General features: G+C 46.1%; 1 protein-coding gene across 1 annotated transcript in view; it reads left to right on the plus strand.

The window, feature by feature from the left end:
- FNDC1 (fibronectin type III domain containing 1) overlaps positions 1-19,341 on the plus strand; it is a 133,249-nt gene that overhangs the window by 75,192 nt on the left and 38,716 nt on the right. Inside the window, exons 13-19 of the mRNA XM_010840914.1 lie at positions 3,726-3,824; positions 5,288-5,405; positions 8,610-8,797; positions 9,513-9,620; positions 12,831-13,019; positions 14,763-17,411; positions 19,235-19,335. Coding sequence (XP_010839216.1) covers positions 3,726-3,824; positions 5,288-5,405; positions 8,610-8,797; positions 9,513-9,620; positions 12,831-13,019; positions 14,763-17,411; positions 19,235-19,335 — 3,452 coding nt within the window. The remainder of the gene's footprint in view (positions 1-3,725; positions 3,825-5,287; positions 5,406-8,609; positions 8,798-9,512; positions 9,621-12,830; positions 13,020-14,762; positions 17,412-19,234; positions 19,336-19,341) is intronic.

The raw sequence follows: 19,341 nt of genomic DNA on the forward strand, positions 1-19,341 counted from the left end.
GGAATGTTCACCAAATAAAAAGTGCTGCATTTGCCATCGTGAAGATCTACGTGATCACCTAGGAGGAGGTGTCACTGGACACTAGCTCATCCTGGCCAGGAGGATGGGGTGACGTGAATTCCCAGGGATGTCGGAGTGGCCTGTTGTGTTCAAGGATGCTGGTCTCCTTACTTTATCCTGCGTAGGATTTTAATTCCACTGGTAATGGAGATGCCACGGAAAGCGTGGTACTGCAGGGAATGGCCAGATCTTAAGGAAACTTGGAGAAAAATGGGCCTGTGGTCCCATCAGCAGAAACCCTGCCCTCGGAGTCATTCATCAAACATGTCCCCTTGGGCATCTTCTAAGTCAGGCACCATCCTGGCACGGCCCCCCACAGTCCCCTACAGGGGCAGACGGTCCCCAGAGTGCATAGAGCTCGCTGTTGTGAAAGCAGCCGCAGGGGACAGAGAAGTGTCAGGGGCAGGCGGCTCTCTGTTCTCCCGGGGGGGCCGCCCGTGTTGAATCTTGTACTTAGAGGAGCCCCCGGCGGGGTGGTGGGAATACGGAGGGGGAGGAGGTAGCCAGCCCAGAGGAGGTGGGAGCCAGACAGTAAAGAGGAACGAGGCTTTGGAGTCCTTCAGGACATTTCCATGGACCTTTGGGAGTCAGTTTCTGCCACATCCCACTGAGTTCATGAAGTGAGGGGAGTCGGTGGCTCTGATGAGCAGGGGTGGGACCTGGGGTCCCAAGGGTCCCTTGGATGGTGATGCTGCGCTCATTTTGGAAATTTTGTTTCTACTCTATTCAATGATAAAGAAGTGCAGGAAGAAGTGTGCTTTTATACCACTGGGTCTCTATGATATTTCTATGAAAAAGTGGTGAACTGAGGCATGCCCAGCTCTCAGGCGCTTTCTCAGCCCAGGGTCAGTGTCCCGTGGGCTCTGGGCTCTCTGCCCCTTCTCACCTATGTTAGTAAGAGCCCAGGGCTTGTCTGAGACCTGCCTAGCATTTGGGCCATGTCCTTGTGGTCATCTCACCCCACTGAGCTGGCTCCTCATCCATGAAAAGGAGATGATGAGAGTGGCTTATTGGTGGGGCTTTGTCGGGACTAAGTGAGGAACTGAGATAAAATGCTTAACCCGACCAGAGACTAGACCCGGCGCACACGGGCCGGTGTTATAGTTTACTGCAGTGCAGCCTGTTCCCTGGAGGTCATCTCAGGCCACACTGACCTGGAGAGCACAGCAAGTCAAGAATCTGGGCATTCAGCAAATCAAGAACTTTGAGAATTATACTGCAGACATGCAGGAGAGTCCGTCGTGGGAAACTGGTCTTTTCTTGGTGGTTCCTGATAAATGGTGAGCCACTGCTTTGCACAGTTAGTTCTTTATACATGTTCCTGGATTGTGAAATTGAACAGTAAAAATTTTCTTTGTGGACATTTGGTGTGCTTGTCAGTAGCGCCAAGAGATTAACAGATCTGAAGGGACTCCAATGTTGAGACATTTAACGTTCTGGGAATCCAAGTGTTACAAGCTTGGTTCTTCCTTTTTGTAAAACATAACATTTCAGAATTTTCTGACAGAATAAGAAGTGACAGCCTCAGCCTAATACTGTACTCTGGTCACAGTGTGAATTTCATCTGCCCTATGTATGTATGTATGACTCAATGACATGAGTTTGAGTAAACTCTGGGAGTTGGTGATGGACAGGGAGGCCGGGTGTGCTGCAGTCCATGGGGTCGCAAAGAGTCGGACACGACTGAGCGACTGAACTGAACTGAACTGAACTGATGTATGTACAGATACATAGAGACCGTGCAGCTTGTCACGTGTTACTCCTTCACTTGAAATGTGATTAGTCTATAGAAGTTTACATAAACAGGGCTCTCTGTGTGAGTTTTTTTGAACATGGGTCTCCTTTTATGTTTACTGCTTGTAAAAACAACAGGTTTGTTCTGCCACCGCCACATGCATTCCTGCAGGCAGGCCACCAGCATCATACATTTTCTTCAGGACTTTAGTGACACGTTATTGGGCTTCCCAGGTGGCTCAGATGGTAACAAATCAGCCTGCAATGAAGGAGACCCCAGTTTGTTCCCTGGGTCAGGAAGATCCCCTGGAGGAGGGGATGGCAACGCATTCCAGTATTCTTGCCTGGAGAATCCCATGGACAGAGGAGCCTGGTGCACTGCAGTCCATGGGGTCACAAAGAGTTGGACACAACTGACTAAGCACACATGCATGCTGTCTTATGAATGTGCTGACATATTACCTGATGATATAATTATCTGTATTAGTAGTATGTCAAGTGGCCTCATTTTTATTCTTGAACTGATCAAGGCTGCTATAGGAAACAAGCATGATAGAACCTGGAGTTGGGTATTAGCAACTTTGGATTTAGGGAAGATTATGAGTCCTTCTTGGAAGGAAAGGTATGACCAACCTAGATAGCATATTGAAAAGCAGAGACATTACTTTGCCAACAAAGGTCCGTCTAGTCAAGGCTATGATTTTTCCAGTGGTCATGTATGGATGTGAGAGTTGGACTGTGAAGACAGCTGAGCACCGAAGAATTGATGCTTTTGAACTGTGGCATTTAAGAAGACTCGAGAGTCCCTTGGACTGCAAGGAGATCCAACCAGTCCATTCTAAAGGAGATCAGTCCTGGGTGTTCTTTGGAAGAACTAATGCTAAAGCTGAAACTCCAGTACTTTGGCCACCTCATGCGAAGAGCTGACTCATTGGAAAAGACTCTGATGCTGGGAGGGATTAGGGGCAGGAGGAGAAGGGGACGGCAGAGGATGAGATGGCTGGATGGCATCACTGACTCAATGGACATGAGTTTGAGTGAACTCTGGGAGATGGTGACGGACAGGGAGGCCTGGTGTGCTGCGATTCATGGGGTCACAAAGAGTCAGACACAACTGAGCGACTGAACTGATGAGTCCTTCTTAGGGGTGTGACTTTGGGCAAGTTAACCCATTTTTGTGGTTTTATGTCCTCATTTGTAAAATAAGAAAGTTCAAATTGGAAGAAAGCCAGAGTGCTACCTGGATCTCAGACTCAGTGATTCCACAGTACTTGAGAACTGTAGGTTTTAGTTTTTGTAGTTTATTTCCAAACAATGTTTTCAAGTTTACTTTGGATATTAGTTGGCCCAATGCACAAGTTGGGAGGTGGGAGTGGGGGTGAATGGAAAGAACAATCTAGAAGTAAAGGATGAGTCTAGACTCCTCTGTTTGCTCTTAGCTCATCTTCAGAGATGCCGTTCTGAGGATTTTAGTTCAAAGGGCACAGCATCCCCCTTGGGCTGAGAGCCTGGTGTACTTGCTACTCTTTGTCTCTCTCCTCTCTATTTGATGACAAATAAAAACAGGGACCTCTCTGGAGGTAAAAAAAATATTTACCTCCAGTATTTAAGTCCAAGGGAATTACATGGAAAAATACACTATTCTTTTCCTTTTTTAAACATTGTTCATCTTTCTTTGACGCTGATGCCGTAGAAACCCACTTTTTCAGGAGTTGTACGTAAAAACCACTTCCACGTTTCCCGACATAAATTGTGTTCTTTTTGAGTTTAGTTCCTACAGTTCTTGGTCTCATCTGTAGTTGTCCTGAGTAAGTTAGAATGCCAATAAGATGAGAAGGGAAGGAGGTAAGGGGAGGGAGACATCGACAAGCAGGTGTGTGCTGTCCAGAGAACCAGTGGCGGAACCTCATCCCTTGCTTGTTGGTCCGCAGCCTCCGAGTCGGTGTACGTGGTCTCTCTGCAGTCCATGAACTCCCGGGGGCAGAGTCAGCCAGTCTACAGGGCTGCCCTAACGAAGCGGAAGATTTCAGGTACGTCTCCAGGGACGCATCTGGTCAAGCCGTGGTCTAGGGCTTGGCTGTTTTCCAATGATGCTGGCCGGGTGACGACGTACATGGATTTTATTGGGTATAACGGGAAACGGGGACAGACTTGGTCACATAGGGAGGCACGAGTGTTTCTTTTCTACTCAGAGGCTAGAGTGTTCCTGTGATGCAATCTATCCCTGTGTATATTTGAATGGCTTCAGATTTGTCATGATAGCCCCAAGCATTTATTCCATTTACAGGCACAGTCTGATCCACGCATAAATTGCCCTTGGTGATAGACTGGGAACAAAGAGACAGAGAAGGGTAGGTGTGGACGGGGCAGCACACAAGATATGCCCTCACACTTTATTTCAGCTAAAACTGCCTAAAAATGGCATTGAGAAGAGTGAGGGAAAATGTAAAACTGGCTTGCTGATAGCCTGATCATTGGTCACTTACTTAGGGATGGTTATTTCCACATCTGTTCATAGATGTTTTTTATGTCAGTCATATAGTAACAAATTACATATGCCTTTTCTGGTTCACGTGCCTTAAAGAGGCACCTATGACATAATGATATTTGTGAATTCACAATTTATTTAAATAATATATTTCTATGGTATACTCTTATATTGATAGTTACTGTAATTGTACATTGTATAACAAAAGTTACATATGTATGATGTTTCACTTTTAAAAAATTCTTTAATTGCTGCTCTAGAAGAAGTCCCTGTATCACTTTCCTAAAGGCTAGGTAGTTAGCTTCCCCTACTTGTAGTAAAAGCCACAACCTTTGGAAACATGATCTATGAAAGTTGAAAAGATAAAACATATGAAAAAAACTGCAAAACTCCAAGAGACTAAGAAAAGCAAAACTGAAGACATCTTGTGAGTCTCAGTGTTACAGACCCCACATAAACTTTATGACTTTACTGTAGTCCACTGGAAACTGTCAAACTGAATTCTCTTTTCTATCTGAATATAACATTTAATCTGCTTTGGAATCATATATTCTAAATTGCGAGGACACCAAACTCAATGTGATTTGTGCAATTGTTGAGCTAGAATTCTTATTTCATGCCATAATCACCTAGGAAATGCTCTGAATTGAACTTTTCTTCCCCAAACTTTTGCTTCCAACAGTATTATTTCCCAGAAACTCAGAGTGTATACTGAGAAAGCTCTGAGTGACTTGGACTATCTCTGACCAAGGCAAAGCATCTCCTTTTGCACGACTGTCCTTATGTGGATTGGGTTAGGCAGCTTAGAATGTGTTTAAGAAGAGAAAGAATGGAGATTTTTGGTTTTCTGTGTTGACCAATCAAATAATTGCTTGACTTCCTATTCATTTTATTTTATCTAAATCAAGCATAAACAATTTAAAATCTAGGCTCTGGGGGCCAGCGGGATTCAGGGCAGAGCCTATTGTAGGGACAGCCTTTCCACACACCCCATTGTCGTTGCAGAAGAGGATGAACTGGACGTACCTGAAGACATCAATGTCCGGGTTATGTCGTCCCAGTCTGTGCTGGTAGCCTGGGTGGATCCTGTTTTGGAAAAACAGAAGAAAGTTGTTGCATCAAGGTACTTTTCCTTCTTTCTTTGTCTTTACTTTCTGTATGAGACACATGGTTTTTCTGGCCCTGAAGAGACACATGTTTATTTGAACGATTGTATTTTCAGACATACGTGAAGACCGACCTCTTTTGTAGCTGACAGGTAGACTGTTCTAGGACAATCCAGGTGATTCTGTGGGTGGTACACACTCCCACAGATTAGATGTGGGTAAGACACACAGTGGGCCCTCACATCTCATCTGTTCATAGTCTGATCTTGTGTCTGGGATTTTCCTAGATTCTGCTTCATTCTTTGCCCCAAGTTTTGCCTTGTCTCTTGAATGTTCTGTTCAGGCACAGAGGACATGGGTCCATCTTAGGAAGAAGAGCCTTATCGTCTTCCTGGTATTTGGAGATAGTGGCCGCAGGAAGGGTCATGTGTAGACTGGTGTGCATATGTCTAATGTCTTGTGCAGAGTGACTCCTCTTGAAATAGTCTTCAAACGCTGCATGGCTTCCCATCCAGCTCATCTATGCATATGCAACAAAATGTGCTTTATTTTGTCTTAACCCATGATTTTATGCTCTTCTGGTTTTTATGGTCATTTGCAATAGTAATGGAGGAAAAACCAGTCATGAGGTTAAAATAATTTTTGTGTTAAAAAGGCCACTGTTATTGTTTGGTCCTTAAGTCATGTCCAACTCTTTGTGACCCCACTGACTGCAGCACACCAGGCTTCCCTGTCTATCACCATCTCCTGGAGCTTGCTCACACTCATGTCCATTGAGTCAGTGATGCTATCCAACCATCTCTTCCTCTGTCGACCCCTTCTCCTCCTGCCTTCAGTCCTTCCCAGCATCAGGGTCTTTTCTAATGAGTTGACTCTTCTTATCAGGTGGCCAAAGTATTGGAGCTTCAGCTTCAGCATCAGTCCTTTAAATGAATATTCAGGGTTGATTTCCATTAGGATTGACTGTTTTCATCTCCTTGCTGTCCAAGGGACTCTCAGAAGTCTTCTCCAGCACCATTGTTCAAAAGCATCAGTTCTTCAGCACTCAGCCTTCTTTATGGCCCAACTCTTACATCCCTACAGGACTACCAGAAAAACCATAGCTTTGACTATACAGACCTTTGTCAGCAAAGTGGCCACTGGTGAATGCCATTTCTAGTTAGTGGTAGACCAGTAGTCATAAAAATGTGCATTAAATGACTAACACACAGCCAAGAGAAAGCACACAGCCAAGAGAAAGCCAAAGACTTGGTGGTCTAGTCATTATATATTATTTTTTTTAACCTATTTGCAACCAGGAAAAGTGAATATACTTTAGAAAATGAATGGAATATAATGCTGAGTGTGTGTATATATATATATATGTATATATATGGTATATAGATGTAATTCTACATTATATATATATATAATATTATTTGTTCTAGCTAGAGCTTCTGTCACTGTCTGCTAGTAAAAAAAGACATCTGCTTCTTGTCAGAGACCTCAGAAGATGCATAAGTGGTTCTCTCCCAAGCCATAGGGCCTCCCCCAGCAGGAAGTGTTCCTGATCAACACGGACTTTGGTTTCCAACATCCTGATGAAAACAAAAGAAGACTTGAGTTTTCTTAGTAGAACTCTTACTGCTAATTGGTGAGCTGTGTCTGCAACTGAGGGCTTCCCTGGTAGCTCAACTGGTAAAGAATCTGCCTGTAATGCGGGAGACCTGGGTTCAGTCCCTGGATTGGGAAGATTCCCCCGGAGGGAAAGGCTACCCACTCCAGTATTCTGGCCTGGAGAATTCCATGGACTGTATAGTCCATGGGGTTGCAAAGAGTTGGGCACGACAGTCTTATCATAACTAATGAAATACCATAATGAGTAGCACACTGTTAAGGCATCAAACGCCGTCTACCGTAAGGTGGCCACAAAGAAAACGTCTGAGAAAAGCGACTCAATGGACATGAATTTGAGCAAACTCCAGGAGACAGTGAAGGACAGGGAAGCCTGGTGCTCTGTAGTCCACGGGGTTGCAAAGTGTCGGACATGACTGAGCAACTGAACAACAATAAATGGTGTTTGTAACTTGTAACGTCGAGTGTTGAGGGTGTCTTCTGCCTGGGCCTGTCAAATATGACTGTGTTGGGTCTATGGTACTCCTCTGCCTGATAAGCACACAGCAGAGTTCCTCTGATAAGCCTCTCTCTCCTGCTGTTTGTTGTATGTTTTTGTTCCATCTCATAGTAATAAGTCTACTCAGAACTACAGGCTGCCTTTCCTTACAGAACTCACAGAAAACACACCTGCTTTGTGTTTAGTGCTTAGTGAGTCTTCTTGTCTTTGTTTGCTGGAGAGCCAAGGTGCTTTGGGCTGGATCTGGTTCTTAATATTTCCCATTCCACAGAGCACATACACACCCCTGCCACACACACACACACACACACACACACACACCACATAACACATACACAGGCAACACATACACACACACCACATATACACACAGACACCATGTATACACACACACACCATGTACACACACACCACACACACATACACCACACAGAGACACACACCACATACACACACACACACCATATATACACACAGACACCACATACATGCCCCTGCCACATACGCACACACACACAGACACACACCAGATACACATGCACAGACAATACATACACACACACTACATACACACACACCACGTACACACACACACACCACACAGAGACACACATTGTGTACACACACACCATATACACATATATCACGTACACACACACACACACACACACACACTCGTACACACCCCCACACCTCACTCCCACATACCACGCACATGTACACACACACATACACACCAACACACACATACACCACGTACACACACCCCCCACACACACCCCTAATAAGGCACTTGCCTCATAAAAAGTGTCCCCCCCTTATCCCTCCCTTTTAATTTCTGCTTGACATTTTGAGCAATAAAATGTTTTGGTCTTGAAAAGACACTAAGCTCTGTCTTTCCTGGGCTACTTTAGACACACCTCCCTGGAACATAAGTAGATTCTTTGAACTAATAACAAAATCACAAGTTTAGAACTTTCTCTTCTTGATTTCACCACTTACCTCCAGAAGTCATCACTTACGGGGAAGGGAGAACATCAAGGACGCCAGTGTCCCCCTGCAGAGAACCGGTCAGCTGGGTGTGTCGCTGCTTTGTGTTTTCTTACAGACAGTACACCGTGCGCTACCGAGAGAAGGGGGAGTCGGCGAGATGGGATTACAAGCAGGTCTCCAACAGACGCGTGCTGGTCGAGAACCTGAGTCCAGACACCATGTATGAATTTGCAGTGCGCATTTCCCAGGGCGAACGAGATGGCAGGTGGAGCACATCTGTCTTCCAGAGAACACCGGAGTCTGGTCTGTATTCAGCATGGCCTTTGCACTTGCAACTTGGGAATTACCCCTAAAAGGAGATTTAAAGACACTTCAGGGAGCCATAGTGATAATGGCCAGGAGAGGCATTTTGCAAAGTAGCATTACCCCTAAATCTCGTGAGAAGCTTCCTTGGGTCCATGCTTTAGCCTTTACTGGCTATTTTCCTGAGCATGTTTTTCTGACATGTGGAGTGCATTAAAACCACGCGGAGCCTTCATAAATCCCTGCTGTCTGTGTGAACGCCCCTGAGTAACAAACGCATGGCTCCAGAGTATTGGAGAGACTCTCCTTTCTTAAGACTCAAGTTGTGCTTGATTCTGGGGGAGAAATTTGTTCTATATTCAAGGTTACAATTATTTTCTTTTAAATTACGTCTATTAAAAAAACCCAAAATTTTATCCAGAGGAAGTTGGAACTGGATTGTATTCTTCTTTGTATATTTCAATATTCACCAATGAGAGAAATTCTGAATTCCTAAAAACATTTCCCCATGTGTGTCTAACCTCCTTGCTCTATGAGTTGGTAAAGCTGACATAAACCGCTAAATACACAAAGAGCAAGTGGAGAATTTTCTCTCATGTATAATAAAAATTAACACAGTAGCTCTGCAATGAAATATATGTATGCAGGGACCATATGTCATTTTTAGAACAGCCATAAGGGCCTTTTTAAACCTTGGATTCTTGTCCTTTTGTAGCTCCTACCTCAGCTCCTGAAAATTTAAATGTCTGGCCAGTCAATGGCAAGCCTACAGCCGTCACTGTAGCTTGGGATGCTCTGCCTGAGACCGAGGGGAAAGTGAAAGGTAGGAACCTCATGACTGAGAGTATAAGGCACACGTACGTGGGAGTGAAATACCCAAAGAGAACTGTGTGCGTTGACCCTGATAAACACGGGTTCTAATCGCAGGCTTGGCAACTGCAAAAGCAACAGGGAAGTTAACAGACGGATTTGGAATGCCAACCCAGTGGACAAGGATATTTCAGCAGGGTTTTCACTGTCAGTCAGATCAGGGTCATCACGCAGATGACTTTCCATCACCCCGTTTGCAGGGATTTTGATGCTACTATCAAGAGGGCTGTTGTTAATTGTATGGATGTGACATCATAACCTTTAACCAAAGTGACCCCTTGTTTTTCATCCTATGGATCTTTTCACTGTGCCAGTTAAGATCATGGCAGGTCAGGCTGAGCAGGAACCCCATGGGATCATAAATGTCTTGAATGCGCTACAAATATTTGTTGTTATTGTTCAGTCGCTCAGTCGTGTCCGACTCTTTGCAGCCCCATGGACTGCAGCATGCCAGGCTTCCCCGTCCTTCACCATCTCCTGGAGTTTGCTCAAATTCATTTCCATTGAGTCTGTGATAACATCCAACCATCTCCTCCTCAGTTGCTCCTTTCTCCTTGAAAATTAAAATATTATATAGATTTTTCCCCCTATTTGTCAACATTTTGAACAATTGAATTTTGGGGAGGTGGGATTTGAAGAAAAATGACCTTAAAACAGGAAAAAAAAATACTGTAGATTTAAAAAAATGAAAATAGAATAAAATAGTCACAACTAGATAAATGTTAAAATAGTCTGTTGAGAACATTAAATAAAAGCACAAGTAATTTCTTTTTAATGTAAAAACATTCAGAAACCTTTTGGAAATCTACTTGGAGACATTTAAAAGAGCGGTATTAAGGGTTAGGCTTCCCAGGTGGCTCAGCAGTAAAGAACCTGCCTGCCAATGCAGCAGACACGGGTTCAGTCCCGGGGTCAGGAAGCTCCTCTGAAGAAGGAAATGGCACCCCACTCTAGTATTCTTGCCTGGGAAATCCCATGGACAGAGGAGCCTGGCAGGTTACAGTCCATGGGGTCGCAAAGAGTCAGACACGACTTAGCAATTAAACGACAATTGAGGGTTAGGTTTCGACTATGCAAATGTACTCTAAAGGTACTTTTTTTATTGTCGCTTGATTTTGGAAGAAAACTTGAATATGCAAAGTTTGTGTAAGCTGAAAGAAATTCAGCAAATTATCACTGATCTCCTTTGAGAATTTCTTAATTAAAGAAAATGGATGGTTCTCTTTTGTATTCAACCTTAAGTTATCTTTGGTAATCTATAAGGATATCTTTTCATGAGACAGTAAAAATTACAGAAGATAGAAGAAAGTATTTTCTAAAATTCAATGCTTTCTTTCTAGGTTTTTAAAGAATATACTGCACTATTCTTGCTCATTTATTTATTTTTTTTGGAATAAATCAGAAACAAATGAAGAAATAGTTGGCCCCTTTTAATCATTCTTTTTATGACAATTTGAACATTGGCTTCTGTATTATTATCATGATGCTGAAAAGACTTCTGAAACCTGAATAAAAACATTTTTTAGCTGACTACCATTTTTAGTTATTAAAAAAAGTCAATTATTGTTCCTCGGTGACCTTATTACCATGCTCCTTACTTTATTCACCCATTCCCACATCTTACTTTACATTTTAGCTCTTTGGCAAAAGAAACTCCCTAGTAGTCAATTAAATATTGCCAGAAGTAATAATAGCTACTGAGGTTTTATGTCCAAAAGAACTCATGTACCTCACTAACCTAAAGGTGTAGTGGTGGAATTGTAAATTCACAATTATCCTGGGGCATATTTTACATCTGAGAAAAAGAAAATATAATAAAAGAATATACTTTGACATGGTCAAATTTTTTCCAGATGAATTGAATCCATAAAAACAATCTAAATTACAAAATTTTATAGACAGTGGGTTTTTTAAATTCTTACTTTTGACCACCACAAATGACTAGTTTGTTCATTTTCGACAAGAAAAGAATGCTGGTTTATTTTTTTCAGACAAATGCTGAAAAGGATTTTTGGATGAAAGTTTTTTAACTAATGTACTTTTGAAAGATTAGAGCTTAGGGAAAAAAGGAAAGCTCATCCATGCTTCCCTAAGAAGTATGATGGTTGCATGGTTATTGTGTAATTCACCCCACCCCCCTCCACCCCCGCCCCTTGGTTAGCTCCTACTCATATTAACTCAGTAAGTTATAAATCTTGTTATTGGCAGGAAAATATTCATGACAGTTTTTAGTTGAGGATGGAAATTATGCTTCAAAACCTTGTTGTTATTCAGTCACTAAGTCGTGTCCGACTCTTTGCGACCCCATGGACTGCAGCAGGCCAGGCTTCCCAGTCCTTCACTGTCTCCCTGAGTTTGCTCAAACTGATGTCCTTTGAGTCAGTGATGCCATCCAACCATGGGACTGAAGCCTTGGCATGGATGGTTTCAAAACATGACTTCCTTATATTGCACTATTTCCATATAACCACAGAGATATATTAATTCCTTGGACTGAATTTGCTATGATTTTCAAAGCCCAAGGCATAATATGTTTGCAGATATAGGCAAACATTAAACATCACATAAGTCTATGTATGACTCAGCAACTTGTCCTTACAGTTTTAAAAACTGAAAAATCCTTTTCCGAATATATTAAGAACTTCCCTAATTATTATAAAAGTGAAATTATATTTCAAATATGGAATTTATCTGGCTTAATGTACAAATACAAACAGCCCTGATTCATAAAACGGAACTCTTAGAGGTGTCAGCAGCTGTTCAGAATCAGTTCCTAGAAATTGTCTTTCTTTTTCCCTGCCCTGATTTCTTCTATTCTGGCTATATTCTGTCATGGTAAATTAGTAAATAAATGCAATGAGGAAAAAACCCAAACACAGTGTAAATATTTTTGGTACGTTGTGTGAAGACTGGCCTCCTGGGGTCCATATGCTGAGTTTGCAGTAATGGAAAATTGCCAGCTGATTGACTGTCTGGTGGCCTGATTGAGTCACCGGTTCACCTCTTACTGTGTCTTTATGCTCCAGCTGCTGACTTGGCATGTATAGCTAGAGTATTAATTTTAGTAATGCGCATTCTAATTCATCCTGCCCGTACAGTCTGTCTGCTGGACACAGGACTGTTTTCAGTTTCCTCCTTCCAACCGTCTGCCAAATCATTTCAGAATACATTCTTTCATACGCCCCGGCTCTCAAACCATTTGGAGCGAAGTCCCTCACCTACCCTGGAGAGACGACGTCTGCCCGGGTAGAAGGTCTGCAGCCTGGGGAACGCTATCTTTTCAAAATCCGGGCCGCCAACAGGAGAGGAATGGGGCCTCATTCCAAAGCCTTCATTGTTGCTCTGCCACCAAGTAAGCATGGTGTGTTTGTGGCTCTCTTTCTCTCTCTCTTCATTACTCCTAATTGTGGTGTGTTATTTTGAATCATTCTCATGGGTTTAGAACTGCTCTGTTGATGAATTGCGGGGTTAAAGTGCTATTCTGATGTCTAAAATATTTTTGTGGTCCCTTCCGAAATTGGTCTCCCCAAACCCTAAAATGATATTGATTGCTAATGACATTAATTGTTATTATGATGTTAATTACATATTATGTGATTAATGGATACATCCGTGATTAATCTTATATCATTGTGTAATTTGGGGTTTATGATGACAGGGAAAGAACATTTTACAGGCATAATGGGACATTTTTAGTCGGTCCCATTTCAGTGAATAAATAGCACATAAAATTTTTATAGTTTGTATTCCATGGTTTTGGAGTGCAGCAGTACCCAGAAGAATTTCAGTTACCTTGTTTATCTGCTCAGTATCAAAACCCAGCAGGTCAATAAAGTCCAAAACTGGAGTGGGCTGTATTTTCCTTCCTGCTTCTCTGAGTTTGCAACAGATGTTGGTAGCTCTCTCCTTCATTATATGCTGTGAGGATCCATAGTCTACTGCAATTCTATCTTCAAACAGCTGAAATAAATGAAGTTTGCTCTCTCTGGATTCCCCAGCACTATCTATATAAATCTTTCTCCCCTGACAGCATCCTTTTCCTGCATTCAACCGTGGTCTCCAAAAAGAGTAAATTGTAGGGTTCACATAATATAATGTTTTGCCTATCCCAGGGGTCTTTTTATTTTAAGCTTTATTGTGGGATTACAAATGTATCCATCATTAAAGGGATTTTAAGTCATAAAAAAGCAAGTAAGGACATGTTATGAGGAATAGGGAAGTCTTTGTAATGCCTCAAAAATGACAAATGTGTAACTCACCCCAGTCATTTGCAAATCACACACAACACATCTGCATATAACTTTAAGTACAGATCATTGAACATTCTGTGCCAGGCTTATGTGTATTTCTTGCCCACATTGTAAGGAACAGCTATAATGCATTTGTAATATCTTGACAGTTATATTAAGAGTTGACTCATTGAAAAAGACTCTAATGCTGGGAGGGATTGGGGGCAGGAGGAGAAGGGGACGACAGAGGATGAGATGGCTGGATGGCATCACTGACTCGACGGACATGAGTTTGAGTGAACTCCGGGAGTTGGTGATGGACAGGGAGGCCTGGCATGCTGCGATTCATGGGGTCACAAAGAGTCGGACATGACTGAGCGACTGATCTGATCTGATCTAAGATTTTGTACTTATGAACTCAATGGATTGGTTCAATGCACTCATTTCAGAATTCCTTCAAATAAGCTGTGGCATAGCCTGATTCAATTTATAGAAACTCAGCACACATATTCTCTAGGACTATATTGCTTAAAGCAAAATAGAACTTTAAAAGTTATCGAGGCTTCCCTCGTGGCTCAGACTGTAAAGAATCTTCCTGCAATGTGGGAGACCTGGGTTTGATCCCTAGGTTGGGAAGATCCCCTGGAAAAGGGCATGGCAAAAAAAGGACTATATTGCTTAATGCAAACTAGAACTTTAAAGGAGATTGCTATAGTTGAGAAAACAAGTGTCTAGTGTCTAAAGGAGGAGAAGTTATCAGTTTTATTACTAGTGTTCGGCACCTCCATACTGCCATCTTAATAATTTTTCATCACACATCTTTTAGATTGCTTCTTTGACAGCAAATTCTTTAAAATCTGTTACAGCCCCTACCAGTGAGTCTGAAGTTCAACAGAAAACAGACACGGAAGATCAGCACAAACCTGAAAAGCCTGAGCCTTCCTCATCTCCTAAAGCGCCAGCTCCCTCAAAACATACTCACTTGCCTGTTTCTCCCCAAGGGAGAAATGTCAAGAGCCCGCTTCTCGACTTAAAGAACAAAATATTAGCTAACGGTGGACTGCTCAGAAAAGCCCAGCTTCCCCCTAGGAAGAATGGAGGTTCGGGTCTTCAGTCCACAGAAATCACTGACGAAGAGGAGCCGGATTCCCGCGGGGACCCACCAACCTCGCCCCCAGAGACCCAAGGCCAGAAGTCCCAGCAGAGGCCACCAAGTAGACCTGTCCACCCGTTCCTTGCCGCTGGGAGGACTCCAGTGAGAGCCCGCACTCCCATGCTGCCGCGAAAGGAAGGCGTGGACCAGCGCGGCTCCTCGCCCACCTCCCACCCTCGTCCGGGGGCGCCCCCCTCCGCATCTGCATCTTTTTCTGCCTCCCGTCCACCCCCTGAGAGCAGCACTCACCGCCTTTCTGGGGGACCCTCCACCAGCCGGCCTTCCAGCTCTACTGACAATGACTCAGTGGGTCTAGAGGAGGAGGAAACCACCGCTCGCTCTCCGCCCCCCAAGGATGCCCTGTCGGAACACCTGCCTGGCAAGAGCGCGGCGCACGCTCGGCCGGCCCTGTCTTCCGGCCGCCACCCGGCCTGGAGTGCCCTGCGCGACCGAAGCGCGGCGCACCATGGCACAAGACCAGCCCTGCCTGCCCGGAGGACACCCCACTCAGAGGATAGGGAGGAAGGTTCCAGGGCCTCAGCCCCACCCTCGAGACTTTCTCCATCTCCTGGGGGGTCATCTCGGCTCCTGATCACCGAACCACAGCCCGGGTCTCCGCTCTCCCGCGGCTGGAAGGATGGTCAGGATGCGCCGGCCGCCAGGTCCAACGCGCCGTCAGGGTCCACCCGGCCGTCCTCGAGGACACAGGCCTCTGAGGGAGCAGGCGGCTCCGATGGCGATGGTGAGAGTGATACGGAAGAGCGAGGGAGGCCGGCTGCAGCCACGGCCCCAACATTTAGGTCCCGGCTGCCCGCAGGCCCTCCGGTCTCTGGACACTTCAGTTCGCTCAGAAACAGACCCTTCGCTGCCCACGGCAGATATCCACACAGGTTTGGCAATGGCCGGGGACCCCGGTTGCACCCCTCCAGCTCCCCTCCGTCCACCGCATCCCCCTGGGTTCACCCGAGGGTGGATTCTCACCCAGCTTCTGACCATCGGCGCGGCCCCGGAGGCCAAGAAGACAGCGAAGAGGAGGCTGAAGACGAAAAGCCACTTCCTGCCACCGTGGTGAACCATCACGTGTCTTCCTCCTCCAGGCAGCCTGCCTCCCGGGGCGCGGACCATCTGAGAAGAGGCCCCCAGAGAGGGGCGAGCCTGCAGCGGAAGGAGCCCCTCCCAGAGAACCCCAAATCCACGGGCACTTGGGCTGGGGTGCCCCCTCAGGCCAAACCTCCGTCCTCTAAGGCTCAGGATACGCAGCAGAGCACAGACGCTGGTGAGGAGGGCGGGTCTCCCAAAACGCAGCTGGGTGGCCGGCCACCTGCGCCACGGTCCCCACACCACCAGGAGCCCACGGGGCCCCAAAGGATGGGTTCCCGGTCCGCTGCTCTGGAAAAGTCACCCTCCTCGGCCGTCCCGGCGTCCCAGCCACAACCCCACGGCCCACGGAGCAAGGAAGTGGGGCGTCCGCCTTCCAGACCCCAGCCTGCGTTCCCCTCCGAGGCTGGCCGTCCGCACCCCACGTCGCAGGAAAGCGCCTCCTTCTCAGACTCTTACTCGTCCAGAGGCGGACAGTCCTCCCGCGCGGCGTCTCCCCAGAATCTGGACGACGACAGCGCAGAAGCGGGGACCGGGGGCGTCCGAGCACCCGCGTACTCGGCCGGTGCCAAGGACGCCACCCCATCGCTTCCCAAGCACCGCCAGGTGGACGCTCAGGCAGGAAGCGCGGGCGATGGTCACCTGCGCAGGCCCGCGGGCAGGCCCGGCAGCCTGCACCCCCACGCCCGCACCAGGGTCCCGGGCAGAGTAGGCCCCCAGTGGGCGGGCAGGAAGGATGGGGCGTCCCAGGCCTCGCCAGCCAAAAGGGAGCCCCTGCCGTCCAAATCGCAGCAGTCAGTGTCAGCCGAGGAGGAGAATGAAGACGTGATGTTCTTTAAGGGAGGAAAGGACAAGGACCCGCAGTCTTCCTCTGCTCCTAAGTGGCCCTCCTCCTTCAGCCCCAGGGGCGGCAAACACGTGGACCGGACCCTCGCTAAGGGGGAGACGGAGCCAGTCATTGTGCTGGCGCCCCCCAGAGTGGGCTCCCCGCACGACGAGAACGCCACCCCGGTGAAAAGGCCTCTTTCTCCACCTGCGGGCAGCTCCCCGAGAGCCTCGCACCTCCCGCCCAGACAGCCCGCTCGCAGCCCCGCCGCCACCCCGAGCCCCACGGTGGGCACCCCCGCGCCGCCGCGGTTCACCACGCGCGCGCCCGCCCCGTCCGCCCCCACCACCCCGATGCTCTCCTTGCGCCAGCGGATGATGAACTCCAGGTTCCGGAACCCGTTCTCGCGCGCGCCGGTGAGACCCCCTTCGAGACCAGGTGAGTTGTTTTTACCTGAACGTTGTCTTGACAGTTCTCAGCAGGGTTCGTAGCAATTCCTAGAGCCTTTTATCTTACTGAGCATCTGCTCAGTCTAAGCACTGGGTTAGGAGCTTTGAGGTGTAAACACGATCTTATCCTGGTAACCATCTCCTGGATTTGCATCGCTTCCCGGGTCTTCAGATGAGGAAGCCGGGGTTTAGGGGTCTGAGTGGCTTGCTGGAGGTCAGACAGCTAGGAGGTGGCTGATCGGCTGTTCCAATCCCAACACCGATTCCACAACCCTCTGGTAGGTGTGTGTGTGCCTGCTCAGTCGTGGCCGACTCTTTCCTGCCTGGTGAACGGTAGCCCGCCAGGGTCCTCTGTCCATGGGATTCTCCAGGCAAGAATCCTGCAGTGGGTTGCCATTGCTGTCCCATCGCGCTTCTTTGAGTTCCTTAAGATCTAAATCTGTGAATGTGTGTCACAGCCATGATGCCATACTCAGGTTCCTATGTTTTAGGTTGTTCTTGTCCCAGGGGGTATTAGGGAATCCACAGGAAGGATTAGTTCCTGTGGAGGCTGGAACTTGTTCTGGTTATTCTGCATATAAACCTCTCAGCTAAAAATATCTGGGGACAAACTCAAATGTCTTGGGTGAGAATTGCTAAGATGTTGCAATCAGTGAACCTTGTTTAAAACCTCCAGAAAAGACTGTGAAAAACGATGGTCGCACAGAGGAGTAGCATGCTGATGTGTGACTTAGGTTTTGGACAGAATGTAGACAGCTGTGAGCTGGAGTCTATGTGGACCCAGGGCAGGAGCTAAGGTATTTACCTGAAATCTGCATTTGGTTAAGTGGTGCCTTGCGCTCCCCCTGCATGGATTTGGGGCATAATAGAACATTCTTGATTAATTGTATTAGTTGTTGTTAATCCATGCAATATACTGTTAATTTAGCTCAATGTAAAGCCCTAGAACAGTGCCCCCACAAGGAGGTCAGTTTTCCATTAAAATGGACTGTTTTATGCAAACCTAACACCCCAATAATAGATGTAAAAGTCACATTCCCTTGTATATAGTAAAAAAGTCAATAAATTCTTAATTTTCATTAACTGTTTGAGCGAGAGAAATGTCTCTGACATGCAAATAGCTGTGGGGAAGCCCAGGCACTTTATCTGGTGGGCCAAGCTAGAGCAGATGTTTCCAGCAGAGGCCTCAACCAAGCTGCAGGTGATCAGAAAGGGCAGGAGGTGAAGAGACAGGGCAGGTGCAAGGAACAGCCAGATAGCAACTAAAGGGCCTGCTACCTCCTCTATGAGAAAATCCTTCTGTGGCCCCACTGAAGTCAGCGAGCTCTGAGTCAGGACTGTGTGTTTATACTTGGCGATGGATGATCTAGACCCGAGTCAGCTAGAGACGGTGGTTGCATTTAGTATAATCTGCGGAGGGGAGCAGCACAGTATCTCATAGACGTCAGAGAGAATTTTCCCTGTCCTTCCAACTCTCCCTCCCTCCACCTTCCAGCTGGCTAAAATACAGCTACAACTACTATGGTCTTAAACTTTACCTGGAAATTTTACTTAGGCCAAACCCTCTCATTCCCCCAATGTTGTAGAAAACTGTGACTGTACCATGCTCTTCACGGACATTCTTATTTGTCATGTAGAAGTCACAGTTTCAGTCAATCTTTAGCTGATGTATTTGAGCTATTGGTTCAAAATTCTGTTTAGTGTTTCGGTTTGAAATGATATGTTACTACTTATAGGGTGGTATGAAGCCAACTTTCCAGGAGTGTTGAATTTACCAGGTTCTGTATTTTTTGTTTGTTTGGGAACTTGTAGGTTATAATGGAAGACCAAATGGAGAAGGGAGAGTACTTGCTGGTAGTAATGGAAAACCAAGTGGACAAAGAATTATCAATGGCCCTCAAGGAACAAAGTGGGTAGGG

This window comes from Bison bison, unplaced genomic scaffold (assembly GCF_000754665.1).
Source record: "Bison bison bison isolate TAMUID 2011002044 unplaced genomic scaffold, Bison_UMD1.0 scf7180017864148, whole genome shotgun sequence".
NCBI classification, from domain to species: Eukaryota; Metazoa; Chordata; class Mammalia; order Artiodactyla; family Bovidae; genus Bison; species Bison bison.